General features: G+C 41.3%; 1 protein-coding gene across 2 annotated transcripts in view; it reads left to right on the forward strand.

The window, feature by feature from the left end:
• TBX15 (T-box transcription factor 15) overlaps positions 1–14,479 on the forward strand; it is a 94,907-nt gene that overhangs the window by 56,905 nt on the left and 23,523 nt on the right. For both annotated transcript variants that reach the window (XM_061365383.1, XM_061365384.1), the window contains exons 3-6: positions 6,966–7,067; positions 9,508–9,679; positions 10,035–10,202; positions 13,467–13,531. In XM_061365383.1, coding sequence (XP_061221367.1) covers positions 6,966–7,067; positions 9,508–9,679; positions 10,035–10,202; positions 13,467–13,531 — 507 coding nt within the window. The remainder of the gene's footprint in view (positions 1–6,965; positions 7,068–9,507; positions 9,680–10,034; positions 10,203–13,466; positions 13,532–14,479) is intronic.

A 14,479-nucleotide genomic window follows, 5' to 3' on the forward strand; every position in this document is an offset into this window, starting at 1 on the left:
CTAGACTTGTTGTTTCACTTTCTTGTGAAGCGAGCACTGCTGCTCCGTAGCGCCAGAAAGTCCAGGTAACTTCCTCAAGTGATGTTGGTTATATCCTTGAAGATTATGAAAGCCAGATTAGCTCCCAGTTTTTTATGTACAATCTCATTGGCTCAGGAAGCATTTTGAATCACTACAGAGTGGGATGCTGCCTCGAATGGAAGAGGCAATGTGGGAGGAATTATAATACTTGCTTATTCTGCATCACCTTTCCTCTGGCGATGTCAAAGCAGACACAGAAAATTGAGACCCAAACAGATTAAGTGATCTGTCTAGCATCACTAAATATGATACTGGTGGAATCAACTTTCTTGCTTCTGACTTTGCTGTTCTGGTGTTGTTTCTGGACATGCTGTCTCAGAAACTTATTATATATTGCTACCTACTGGATTATCTATAACGATTTCTCTTACAATGCACGGAGTGGTCTTCACAGCAGCATAAATATCTCAAAGCCACCAACACCAGTGCACATTAAATGCTCAGAGCTGAGTGGTATGAAGATGATCTTGGCAGCTCACACACTTCTGAAAGAAGTAGCTAAACATAAAGGGATTTAAAAAAGCTACACCTTGATTACAGGGTCTTGGTTTTCTTTTAAAGTCATCAAAAAAGTTGCAACATGAATGCCACTGCAATTTTCAAATAGTTCAATGCAAATTCTCATAAAAGCCTTGGCAGCATTTGCAGGGGTCCTGGAGAAGGAAGCATTCATGGGAAAAGACCATGAAATGTTCTGGGAAGATATAGCATAGTGACCAGCCCCAAAATGAAAAAAATTCTATTTGGTCAGACTGATGCACATACACAAAAAAGATTCTGTAGTTCCTTAAAAAATGTTAGGAAATTACAATATTAAATACATTGCTGGTCTATTTTTTGTTGTTATTATTTTTGTTGAAATTTGTCATCTGTCTTCAAGTTATAAACTCTTATGTGTTGACTGGAGCTGTGTATTTTGACATGTTTAATATAAAACTCTTGTTCTGATATTTATGAATTTAATTATTTCATGTCAGCTGTGGCTCATGGAACTTGCCATTTCTGTTCCCTGTCTGACAAATAGGTTTCCCACATCATAACAAGCAATAGGTACATATCCCTAACTACACAGTAGTAAAAGGAAGCTGATTAAGTATTACTGCGAGATGCACGTAATTCCTTCCTTGTGGGTAATCGATGCACCTGAATTACAATTCCAGTGAAGCACCATGCCAGGAAAAATGAGACCCATTTTGTAAAAAAGCATCCCAAACCCCAAAACATTGACATTCACTCCCTCCTCCCTCCCCACCCCTTATACCACCCCCCACTTTTTCTCTTTGTTTCAAGCTGGACCCAAATTAAGAAGAAGAAGAAAAAAAAAGCAGCATTGATTTTTCTTAGATTTTAGCTCAATGATTTTTGTTTTCATGTTTCAGAGGAGACACGTTTATGCTCCGAGGAAAACCTCAGTCTGCAGTTTAGGATGAAGTATACTTTTCCCTATTTATGCAGCAGTCACATGTTAAGAATAACAGACAACTTCAAGAAGTCCAAACCAATATATATTTTGATGATTTTTTTTTAGTAGGGAATAGATTTAGGAAACCTTAAGGACTGGAAAGAATATGGCTGTCCACACAAAATCTATATAGCTACTAAATACATGTAATTTTGCTGCTTGGTGATACTCGTCTTGAGAAGCAATGTTAACAGTATCGAAGAGTTGGTTTTGTTTTTTTTCTGCAAACTACATTTCCAGTTAACCGTTGTAAAGCATAATGAAGAGCTGGGCAGTTTCTTTACGTAGTGTATCTGTTTATTGGGGACAGTCCTTATAGATATAATAAAATTCACAAATTAAATGTTTAACTTCTCAGGTTGAACATTTTTCTGTTAGAGAGGATGTATCTGTGAGAGATGAGAGCTAAGCCTAGCAGTCCTCCATATGGGATGCGTGATATATGATGTATCCCATAGATTCGATTCTATGATTTCTGGCAAAAATAGCAGAACTGGTGTTATTTCCTGAAGTTTTCCTACTACTTACTGAAATTGTGAGTGACACACAGTGTAATTTGCAACTTCTTCCTTCCCCAGGGAAAATTTTGCTCTTCTTGTTGCTTTGTCTTTTCTAACCCTGTTTGAGTCCTGCAAGGTCTTCTTGTTTTGAAAGCCCTTGTAATTACAGACTCAGTTGCCTATAACTACAGCCACTCCTTTATTTTCCATGACTGGTAAGGCACTGCTTGGTTCCTGCCTGACCCCACAATGTCTTTCTCTTTGTACTGTGTAATGCTAGCTTCTAACCTACATTCTCATTTCAAACATATTTCTGGAGCTATATCCTGCCTACGTGAGGTCTAATACACTTTTTAACTTTCAGACTTTCACTTGCATTTAATTCTGCTTTATTTTTTCTTTTCTTGGTGCTGTATTTATAGATGTCTTTTTTTTGTTTGTTCCTGTAACCTACTTCAGTCCTCTTAGAACTTTTCCTTTCTTCCTTTCCACCAGAACATTGTTATTCAGAATTTAATAAGATGCTTTTAACAAGACTCCTTTGTTCTCTGTGCAACAGATGCAGATAGCTTTTTGTCAGCTGCAGTGCATTCAAATCTGCAATCACCTTTTTCTCCTTTTTGCTTGAAAGGCAACCTTACACTCTGCATAAGATAAAAACAATTCAACTTAAGCCCCAGGTCATACTGACTTAAGCAACTAGTCCTAAAAGCATCTTTAACTCTTATTCTCTACTCTCCTTCACCTATGGTGCTCATGAATGTACCCTGGCAATGTCAGAAGAGGAATCTGAATTCTTCCCACATACCCCCTCCAATCCCTAGGTGAAGTCCATGGTCACCTGAGCTGCAGGGGTAACTGTTAGTTAAATGTTGAATAGAAGTGCAACCCAAAAGGGAAAGCAGAGTGTGCTTATTACTGGGAATATACACTATGAAGAGTGCTTGAAGTCTTGCTCTGGAAGGGAAGTGCTGTCTACTGTTTATGGCATGCCCACAGGCACAGCCAGGAAGTATTCCTCTGGGGACCTAGGTTCTACCTGTCACAGAGCCAGAATCTCATCTCAACAAAGAGGAAAACGATCTCATCTGTCATATCATAGTTATTGAATCTGTACTGCAGGATGCCTCAAACATAAGTGCTGTGGTTGGGCTCAGTAATAAGAGTTGGAAAAGCCAGCAGTGAGTGGAACAAGTGACCTTGTCTTCTCCTGACTCCTCTGTGCCTCCTGATGGGTTAAATGGTATTTTGTCTGGAGTTTCTTGCCTCCCCGAAACCATGAGTCTGAGTTGTCTGAAATGTACTTGGGGCTGTTTACATTACCAAATGGGGCTTTTTTATTTCCAGTGGAAGAATGGAAAGGCCTCACAGTGCTGTCCAGTCAGAGACAGCAGCAAGGATTTTGTTCTGAAGCTCTGTGGATTCTGAAGGGGGGGGCATGGAAAGGACTTCTCAGAGCAAGGGCTGGCAGCTACGGCTACCAAAATGCCACCCAGAGGTTCTGGCCCAGTGGGCCAGATAAGGTTTCTCCAGCTTCCACAAAATATCCCCTTTGGGAGATACTGAGAAGATCTGCTGTGTTCCCACTCCCTCATAAACAAGGCATCTTTTTGCTCCCAAACCCTGCCCTCAGTCTTTCCACTCCACACAAACATGTCCTCTCTATGATCCCACACTGCAGAGGGAAACAGAAAAGTATTCCTTGCCTTGCCTCACTTTCGCTCCTCACCTTTTTTTTCTTAAAGGAAAATACATTTGGCACCATTCTGAAATGCAAGGAAAAATGAGGACTAAACCAGCAATGGTAACTTCAGGCTGCCCTGAAAACTCACGCACATCATAAATATTGTGTATACTTAATCTGCCAACCTAAATCAGATTCTTTTGCAGAGTTTCTCAACTAGATTTCTTTTTTTTTTATGACTGTGAAATGACTATTCCGCCTGTTCCTACCAATAGACAAATTGTCCTTTGCTACAGTTGAAGAACAGATTGTTTCATTTTAGGGTTTACATTTAGCAAATGTCACTCTTAAGCAAATTTAATCCTATTTAAGTTGTTTACGCAGCATATAAATCATACTAAGCAGTCATGAAAACTGTATGGTAAACTGTATCAATCCTTTCGAACTCTTGTCTGACTTCTGCTCACTAAGGAGTATTTCCAGTGTTTGAAAAGCTTCAAGGAACTGCATTTGTGTTTTGTGGCAACCTGATAGGTAACTTTTAATCTTTTATCCTCTAATAGAGAATTGCCCTCTTTAGAACTAATCTGTGAAATGGAATGAATATATATTGGAAGGGGTCTTTGGAGGCCATCTGACCCATGCCTCCACTCAGTGCAGGCCAGCTTTGAAGGCAGTTCCAACTTGACACAAGCATCATATGTGCTGGTCCAAGGAGCAGGGATAAGAGTTGTCACCTTGAGGCACCTAAAGATTAGAAACTGAAACCCAATGCTGCTTGGAAAAAAAGCCCAGTTTGGGGCTATACCTGTGATCCTCCTTTGAACAGTTTTCACACAGGGAAAATTAACTAGAGTTTTTGTATTAAATGAATGTTTTAAACAACAACAGCAACAACAAAATGCTGGCTGCCACAATTCAAGTACTTCTTTCTACTGCTGAAAGTTCCAGGCATGGTTCTTAATATCAGTACACTACTGTGCTGTCAAATACTGTTTTAACCAGGTTTCAGAACTCTTTATATATCATTAATTTTCTTCACATTCAGAGATTCATAAACCTCATTCTCATTATGGAAAGAGGTGGGAATTGAGTAGACTGAGGCACATGGTTGTTACAAAAAGGCTTTTTAAAGCACTTCTATATGGCCCTAAAGTAATTGTAATACTTTATTTTGTATCACATCATATTTCCCTTAAAAAGGAACTGTATGTAAATTCACAGTCTAAGTTTAGGAAGACTCTTTTCCTGCTGAGTGGCAAAGCTAACATATAAATAACTTGATCATCCCAAACTGCTGCTGATATAAAACCTCCTCCTAAACTATATCAGATGTCACCACGTGTTCTCCATGAAAACAGACAGCCTTTGCGTCTGAGGCCATTGACTATATAACTAGACAATATCTTTCTAGATGAAAGGTTCTTGACTGTTTATTAATACAGCCATATTCAAATGGCCTGAATTCCTTCCAAACCTTTGAGCTTCCTATTTTCTGTAGGGCTGGTGCCTCTGATGAGCCAAGAGTCAGCCAAGAGGAAACACAGAGCACAGGGGCTTAGCCTGGATTACACCTGAGTACATCTCTATGTTGGTGCTACTTGCCTTTTCCATTTTGCCTTTTCTACACAGCAGTGCTGCTGACACCTGCTGTGACACTTCCAGGCCACATCCTTATGGTAAAGAAACCTAAGTTACTTTTACACCACAGAAAAAGTAAACTGGTAATAATTTACAAAACCCTGGAAGTGTACTTAAACCTTAGAGAAAGCACTGAGATCAGCCAAGCTCTGTCTAATCACTTCAGAGATCAGTCTCTAAGCCTGTCGAATGGTCTGCAGTAATCTTTTACAAGGTATTTCATAAGCAAACAACCCCACAGGCGATACTGCAACTTTACACAGGGTTGCAGATTTGGAGAGAGCTTCTTGGGACACACAGTGTTCAATTCTCCCAATATAATGCACAGCCTTAGACCCAAAGAGACTCAGATTTAATCCTGGGTTTCTCATCAGCTCTCTGAAACATGACCTACCTCTTAAGCTACTCTCAAGCCACCTCTCTCCAATTAAGGAGAGCTGGGCTGTAAAATGCCACATCCTGTCCCCATTTGGCTTGGCAGATTTAATGAGCCATTGTGGTAGAAACAAGGTAATGCCCTCAAGCCATGAAAGACTAATCCGTTATTCCTTCCCCCTCTCCATCATTCAGCTATCAAACTCACACCATCAGTTCCACAAGTCTGCTCTCTCCTTGAAGGGTTTCTGCAGACAATTCTTCTGACAGTTTTATGTCTCTCATGACTGGGGTTAGCTGTGCTCCAGCAGCTGCATTGTGGTGCTCTCCCTGCCCCCATGATAAATGTCTTTTTCCAACGCAGATGTACTTAACTAATAGGTCAGAACTTGCTTTCTTAATGTCCTGAAATGAAAGAGCTGTGGGAAGGGTGAAGGCTGAGGACCAGCCTCCTTCCTCTCACCCTTTTCTGCAAGTGGGTGTATTTGGCCTGGATGCGAAAGAATAAAATAGCTTCTTATGTCTGAGAATTGATTTGTGCCATTGTAGAGTTTCATGACTTGCTTCTCAGGAGAAACTGCTTAAGACATAGGTGGATCGTATGTTGTAGAAAAGACAACACTTATTAAACAGATTGAACAAAGAAAAAATGCTACTGGACTTCAAGGAAACCATGGTGGTAACACCAGTGTTTCTGTTAAATGTGAAATATGTGCCTAACAAGCATAAATTAGCATATATGCTTATTATTAATATATATATTGAACATATATATTAATTTGGTGACTTTTTTTCTTAAATAACTGTAAACATAAGAGTGAAGGGATCTTTCAGAATGTTGGATTTGCTTTAAATATTACTCCAGCAATACGCAGGAAACATACCAGGAAGAAGGTACACTGTCCATCCTAGAAATGCCTAGAGAGGATAATTTGTGTGGAACATGTCAGAATTGTCTGCTAGGAGCTGGGAACGGACAGCATGTTCAACTGGGAGTGTTTTATTGTTACCCACAGGTTGTTATTGTTACCCCTTTTCTTAAGTGGGAAAACCACTTCCAGCACAGTCATTGTTGGAATGACCAACATCAAGCCTAGAGGAGTTACGCCAGGAACTGGATTGTGTAAAGGAATGTGCTCCTGGTGTCAGAGAGGGGTCTAAGGAGTCCCTTCAGCTTCCCTATTCACCGTTTTCTTCTTGATTTCTACTCTTCTTTTCCTAGGAGAATGTTTCCAGCCATGAGAGTGAAAATTACGGGTTTGGATCCCCACCAGCAGTATTATATTGCCATGGACATTGTGCCTGTGGATAACAAGAGATACAGGTAAGCTTTTTAGGTGCAGAGGTAGGAACTTTGTGATAATATTTTGTCAATGACAGCCTAGGAAAGACAGATGCCATTATACACCATTTCAAATGTATGGTGGAAGAGACCATGCTGATTTATACCAATATAGTTGATTTGACCAGAATCATGATAACTGGAGGTATCAGTGGGGAGTCTGGAGCTTCTAAAACTGCTTCAGCAAGAAAAGAATGGGTATGCAGCAGCTGAACCAAGATGGGCATCTCAGGTCTTGCCTGAGCTGACTTTGGTGATTTTTGTTTTAAAACCATTCACTGTCCAGCAGAGCAGTCACAGGGGATATGGGCCCTAAATTACAATGTAGAGCCATTGAGAAACCCTGAGGTGAATTTTTACAGCTGAGCTGAAAGACAGGAAGAAGAGAGTGTTCTGATATTAATGGGATTCTGCTCCTAAAAAGTACTATGGAAAACTCATGGTCCCCTGCATCCCAGAAAACTACCCAGAGAGAGATGATTTATTCACACTCATTAAAGACCCATGAGAGCAAGTCTTTTCATCATAGACTCACAGAATCATAAAATGGTTCTGGTTGGAAGGGACCTTAAAGATCATCTGGTTCTAACACCCCTGTCAAGGGCAGGGACACCTTCCACTAGAGCAGGTTGCGCCAAGTCTCGTCCAACCTGGCCATGAACGCTCCCAGGGATGGGGCAGCCACAACTTCTCTGGGCACCCTGTTCCAGTGCCTCAGCACCCTGTATCTAACCTAAATCTCTCCTCTGTCAGGTTAAAGCCATTTCCTCTTGTTCTGTCACTACCTGCCCCTATAAAAAGTCCCTCTCCAGATTTCCTGTAGGCCCCCTTTAGGCACTGGAAGCTGCTATAAGATCTCTTGGGAACTTTCTCTTCTTCAGGCTGAACAAGCCCAGCTCTCTCAGTGTGTCTCCAGATCAGAGGTGCTCCAGCCCTCTGATTGTCTTTGTGTTACTCCTTTGGACTTGCTCAACCAGGTCCATGTTTTATTTATGTTGTGGGTCCAGAAGCTGGATATAGTACTCCAGGTGGGGTTTCATAGAGCAGTCAAGGTCCCTTTGGATGGCACCCCTTCTCTCTGGCTTGTCGGCTGCACCATGCAGCTTGGTGTTGTGAGCAAACTTCCTGAGGCTGCATCAATCCCACTGCCTGTGTTGCTGACAAAGAGGTGGAACACCTCTGGCCCCTGGGGAACACCACTAAGTGGTCTCCACTTAGACATTGGGCCGTTAGAGGCAAGAGACACAGGACAGTGCCCAGTGCCTTGCACAAGTCCGGATAGGTATGTATGTCAGTCTTTTCCCCAGATAGTCTTCACTGCACCACATTTCAAAGAGTAAAGGATTGATCCTCTGTTTCAAATGCTAAATATGACATTTTTGCTCTCAGACTGTTTAGAGTGGTTCTCAGGAAAACAGTTTTCCTGGGCAGTATCAAGGTAGTGTCTGATACTCAGCTAGATGTTCTCTCACTTTCTTTGAGTGTTCTGACAGTGCTAACATTGAAAAGTAATATATTGCCTTACACTTTGTTTCTGACCTTGTTTGCTTCTGTAGCCACATAGAGCAAGCTGGCTGTGAAGGGAGCAGATTATTATTATTTTGTTTTTCTTGTGAAAATACAGGAAATGAGTCACTGTTTGTAGGCATGGACTGAAATAGTTTAGCAGAGCTGAGCAGAGACCCAGTGAGGGGCAGCACAGGGCAGAACCCAGAGGTGTTAGCAGGACGGGTTGTGAAATGCCTCAGGCTGAAGGAGCCACAGGACAGAAAGCAAAAAACGTGTCTAGGCAAAGCTTCAGTAGAGAAATTTATGGTGTATTTGAGATGGTGAGATCAGGAACACAGAAGATCACCAAAAAATCAGGAACACAAAAGTTACTTTTTACTCTAATCTCAACATTTGCAATACTACATGGAATTTCCTATTTTGCAACATTTCAAACCAAGACATTCTGGTTTATTGTTGGTTTTTTTTTAGTGGTATCCATTGGATTTTGCTCTTTCTGTGTGAAGACATGTGTTTTACCCAGTCTGGCATGACAGCCATTGCAGATGGCCAGAAATTACAGGGCATTTATTAACATTTTCGGATAGGGCTTTTTTACTCACATTTTCTACCCTGTGACTCCGAAAGGGTTAAGGAGTTGAGAAGCCACATGTGGCAGAGTTTTACAGGGCAAAGAGCTGCAAAGGTGGTTTTAATAATGAATGAAGTCTGAACAAGTGGCTCAGGGGTAATCTGGCTTTCATTTAGAAGGTAGGAGGTTGCAATAAAGCACATTCTACCCTGACTGCAAATGGGAGCTTGGGGTGTATGCGGTAGGGTGGCCATAGAGGGGGAGCCCTGGAAATGTTCCTCCAGTGAGTGAGTGAGTGAGTGAGTGACAACTTCCCATAGCCATCTACCCTTCCTCTTTCAGGTACGTGTATCACAGCTCCAAGTGGATGGTGGCTGGCAATGCAGACTCCCCAGTGCCCCCGAGGGTTTACATCCATCCTGACTCACTGGCTTCTGGAGACACCTGGATGAGGCAGGTGGTCAGTTTTGACAAGCTCAAGCTGACCAACAACGAGCTTGATGATCAAGGCCATGTAAGTTAGAAGCTAACACTGGTGCCTGCTGCCCTAGCCTTGCTCTTCTCAGACTCAAAAGGGTGCTGCTGCTGCTTTGATATTCCTGTGTTCTGCTGCGCACACATGTCTATAGCCACTCTCCACAGCTATGAAGCCTTTTTCCCTTCTTCAGGATATTTCTCAGAATGTTGCCTGATCCTATAAAGCTCTTTTCTCTCTGCACATAGTACAAAATCTGATACATACTTGTAAGGAAAGGGCAATTTTCTTCATATTAGCCTTACTCTAGCCCTGCTTCCTTGTACATCTGAACGACATGTAGAATATTTGGGAAAATAATCCTTTCCCTTATTCTTTTGGTTTTTTTCTTCAGATAATCTTGCATTCAATGCATAAGTACCAGCCCCGTGTTCATGTCATCCGCAAGGATTTCAGCAGTGAGCTTTCTCCTACAAAACCAGTTCCTTCAGGAGATGGGGTGAAAACCTTCAACTTCCCTGAGACTGTCTTCACAACAGTGACAGCTTACCAAAATCAACAGGTAAAGTTGCATGCCTTCAGACTCCTTTTGTGATGGGTATTCATAAAAACATCAGTGCGCTTGATGTGTTTGAGATGTTAACTTTGCTGAGAAACATAGCTCAAGAAGGGCATACACTTCAGAGTTTCACTGTTTTATTTCTGCTACAGTGTGTAGACATGAGGCATCTAGCCAGAAAAACACCTTGCAGATAAGGTGCCTGCAGTTTTCATTGTAAAGTAAGTAGGCGATGTCAACCATAAAGAGATTGTGTTCACGTTGCCTTGCTGCTTCATGGTACAAACTACAGTGTCCTATCCCCACTGTAATTTTAAGGCAGTACAACTAGTCCAGCTCTATTATCTCACAGAGAAAACACATAGTTGGTTTTTTAAGCAGTGAAGCAAAAAAATTTTAGAGAAACACAATCTCATCAGTTTGCTGACAAGAGAAGCCTTTGAACATAAGCAGCAGCAGTCCGTGTATGGCACATGAACTGAAGTTCTCATGCATAATTCATGTTTGATTCAGATCTTGCACAATTCCCAGTGGAGAGTGTTACCATTGACTTCAGATATCATAAGGAAAAGATGTTGTCACAGTAGGATCCTCTCTGTATAGACTTTGATGTTGTCACTGATCTGCCCTTTTTCTCAAGCTAGCCTTCTTGGCATTAAGAAATGTAATCTCAGTGCACACTAGTGTTTGATTACAGAGTATCCTGTCTATCTATATTTTCCCCAAAGATACTATATCTTTAAGTGGAAATTAATTGTTAGTAAAACGTGAGCGATTGAGACACCGTCAAAGAAAGGAGATTTAGAAAGCTTGTGCTGTGAACTATATCTTTGCTCCCCCTTCTCTTTCAGTGGGCAGTGAAAGATTGTGTCCTAGTCTTTGAGGAGGTGCTTGCTTCATTGCTTCTGCAGGCATGTTTACTGCACACATAAATGTATAAGCTTCTTATATCCATCCCTTCCCTTTGCAGTCTCATGTACTGCTCACCTGCCACCTACCTCTGCCTAAGGACTCCTATTAGCATTCATACCAACTCTAATGCTTCTGGCCCAGTGTGCTTCTTTTCTCTTGTTCATGTACACATACTCCCTATTTTATTCTCAAGTGAGAGGTAAGTGTGCACATCCTATTTCCCTTTCCTGCCACTCCCCTCCTTACTAGGGTGGGGGTTGTCAGAACATTAAAAGGGCTGGGTTAGGTATTTTTTTCCCAGCTATGTGAACCAGAATCTCAGTTGGTGAAACTTTTGCTGTGTTAATAGTGGGCCTGCTTAAAGAACATAAGGTATCCTTATAAGCTAGAAGAATGGGGGCACAAACTGTCTTGGAAGAAAAATAACCTGTTATCAAGCCTGTTAGGGAACTAGGTTATACTATTTACTGCCATAAATTGCAGAGGAATCTTGAACCAGAAACAGTGAAGAAATTCTTTTTTTCTATGATGATTTATGTTCTTTTGGAGAATGACTTCATGAACACAGTGGACATCATTATATATAATATTCTCAAGTGGAGGGACAGTCCCATGTCAGATCATTTTAGGGCAGTTTATAACAACATCCTGACAGCACTCTCATGACTGCTTCTAAATGCCCACTCCTAGCTTTTTCTCAGTCTAGTCCACTTGAAATGACTTAAATCAGGATCCAAAATGGATCTGCTATTCCAGCAGAAAAAAATATTGCAACATGATGGTGGGTTTGCTCCAGTCATTGGAGCACTAGAAATTTCCTGCCCCTGCCTCACCCAAATGCATGTACTCCACAGACTTTTAGCTGTAGCCCAGATATAGAAAGAAGAAAAAGGAAAGAGAATTGACAAGAAATAAGACTGCCATTCTTCCCTAATGACCAGACTTGTAAGACATAATTACACTGATATGGGAGGTGCCAAGGGAGGGCACCTCTCAGGCACCGGCTCTATACGCTACCTCACTGTAAAGAAGCACTGAAGTTTCTTCCTGTTTCTCTGGATTACAGACACGTGGGGTTTTGCCCCCTAAATTTTCTTTCGGGGGGCATTTTTACAATACCAGTAAAGGAGATTCTGCAGGATTGAGGAAGTCTTTTCATTACAAATAAGTGGAAATCCCCTGAATATGCCTGTATGCCCTCCAGTGGCTGTAAACTTTGCCTTACTGGGAGAAGCGTCTCTGGAAACAATTGTAGAATGTTAGCAAATCCACCACAGGGATTCCCTCTGCTGTAATTCCATCCTCCACAGAACATATCTGTCTCTGTACACACAAGTCCCAGGACAGCTGCAAAGTCAGGCTAGCGGAAATTAAGTTCACAAATTAAGCTTCTGCAAAAATAGGAGCTGCATTCCAGATCTGAGGTTAATATCCACAGTAAGGACTTCGTTCTGACAGAAGCAAACCACCTGCAAATCCGCTTCAGATCAGTCTGTATTAAACTCATCTTTTTTGAGCAGTTTCAGCAAAACCACCTCAAATTTGATAGCATCTGAGATCTCACTCTCTTTTCACCCCAGAGGCAGGGTCTCAGGGACTGAGGCTGGCAGAAGGAAGCATTCATGCTGCACCAGGTTGGGGAATAGCTGACAGGGAGTATGATACCACAGGCTGTAAGGTCAAACCCCCAGTATTATTTTCCATATTTACCAGCATGGAATTTGTGCCTAAAAATAAAGCAGGAAGGAAGATTCCTCAAAGCATTCAGTCTGGCTGTCATCCTCTTGGTTTAGAGGAGGGGGGAAAAAGTAAAACAAAGATGGTTTCCAGACCAGAAAACCCTTGAAAGGCCACCCAGATGCTGACCAGAAGAGCAGCACCTTCTGCACGTGACTGGGTGGCCAGCTGCTGTCTTTGGAGGCTGTAGCCTGTGCTTTGTCTTTTCTCCTTAGCAGTGTTTAAAGGTCCATGAGTGCATCCAGCTGCTGGATATGCAGGGTGTTGAGGCTGGGATGATCCCAGATACCAGACAGACCTCAGCAGAATGCCTGCTTCCTGAACCACATGGGCATTGATAAGTTATATCCTGGGCCCAAGTTGTGCTTCTACTTTGGGAACAGCTTCTCAACCCCAGTACTGTGCCAGATTTCTGCCTCTGGCACCATTCATTTGCTGATCGAATCAGCTGCTCATGGATAACAGAAGAGCAACTTTAATATAAGTCTGGGGAAATGTGTATGAAAGATCACTTTACCGGTGGTTTTGTCAGGAGTGGTAATCATCAATAATTGTCACTTTCTGAAAGCAAAAAACTTATTTGGAGAGATAACCAATTCTTGTTTTCTTTCTTTATAGATCACCAGATTAAAAATTGACAGAAACCCCTTCGCTAAAGGTTTCAGAGATTCTGGGAGAAACAGGTAACAGGAGCTTGTTTGTGTTTTCTCACTGATCTCTCCTTCCCCTGATGAGAGCACAGGGCATGCATTTAAGGCTGAGTAAGGTGTTTTGTGATCCCAATTAATTTTTACAGGAGAAATTTGCTGTAGACTAGTTGTTAGAGGAATTTGAGGGACTGTTTACTTTGCCTAAACAGATCCAATGTATATTGATGGCTACCTCAGAAAACACTTTCCAGATTAGCCAGCTAGACTGACCCTGTTTCTTTACAGAAGTCTTCTCCAGTGCTGCTCCTACCTCTGCTTGGATCCCGCAGTCCAGAACCTTGACAGAAGGTTTTGATATTCTTAGACAGCTTAAGAAATTCCTGCTTGACAACATTTTTTTTCTGTGACTGTATTTTTTGTTGTCATATGTTTAATTTCCCACTCAATGCTACCTTCGAACCCCTTCTGTTGCCACTACTTTCAAAGCTATTTTCTTCTGTATATGAGTTTTGCTGCTGTTTATTTTTTTCAGCTGGATAATTAACTTGTTTATGCTCATTTCTGTCATTTTCATGTTCCTCTGAGCTTTTTCATTTGTTGTTGAGAAACAAAATGAAAACACGCTGATAAGTCATTAGTAAACAATGTTTACTGATATTGTCCTATGATATCCAAAGTATTAGGTAAAATAAATGAACTTCTAAAGATACTATAGAGATTCTTAAAAATATATATTTTTCTATTACAAAATTGAAGATCAGAGATAGAAAGATGTAGGACTGCAGATTGTAAAGAAGACAAATAGGTCACGGGCTAACACTCTGCAAAATAATGAAGGTTGTACGAGATACTTTTGCTTGTTCTTTATTACATGTAGAGCTGTCTGAAGGGCATTTTTAAGTTTGGATTTTCACAGGAAATTTACAAACTTGGAGCACAAATGCTTGCTTTACATTAGCATAAAAACTAAGATTTTTGATA

Source organism: Neopsephotus bourkii, unplaced genomic scaffold (genome assembly GCF_033783945.1).
Source record: "Neopsephotus bourkii isolate Nb327-2 ecotype Australia unplaced genomic scaffold, CSIRO-AGI_Nbou_v1 NB_1287, whole genome shotgun sequence".
Classification (NCBI taxonomy): domain Eukaryota; kingdom Metazoa; phylum Chordata; class Aves; order Psittaciformes; family Psittacidae; genus Neopsephotus; species Neopsephotus bourkii.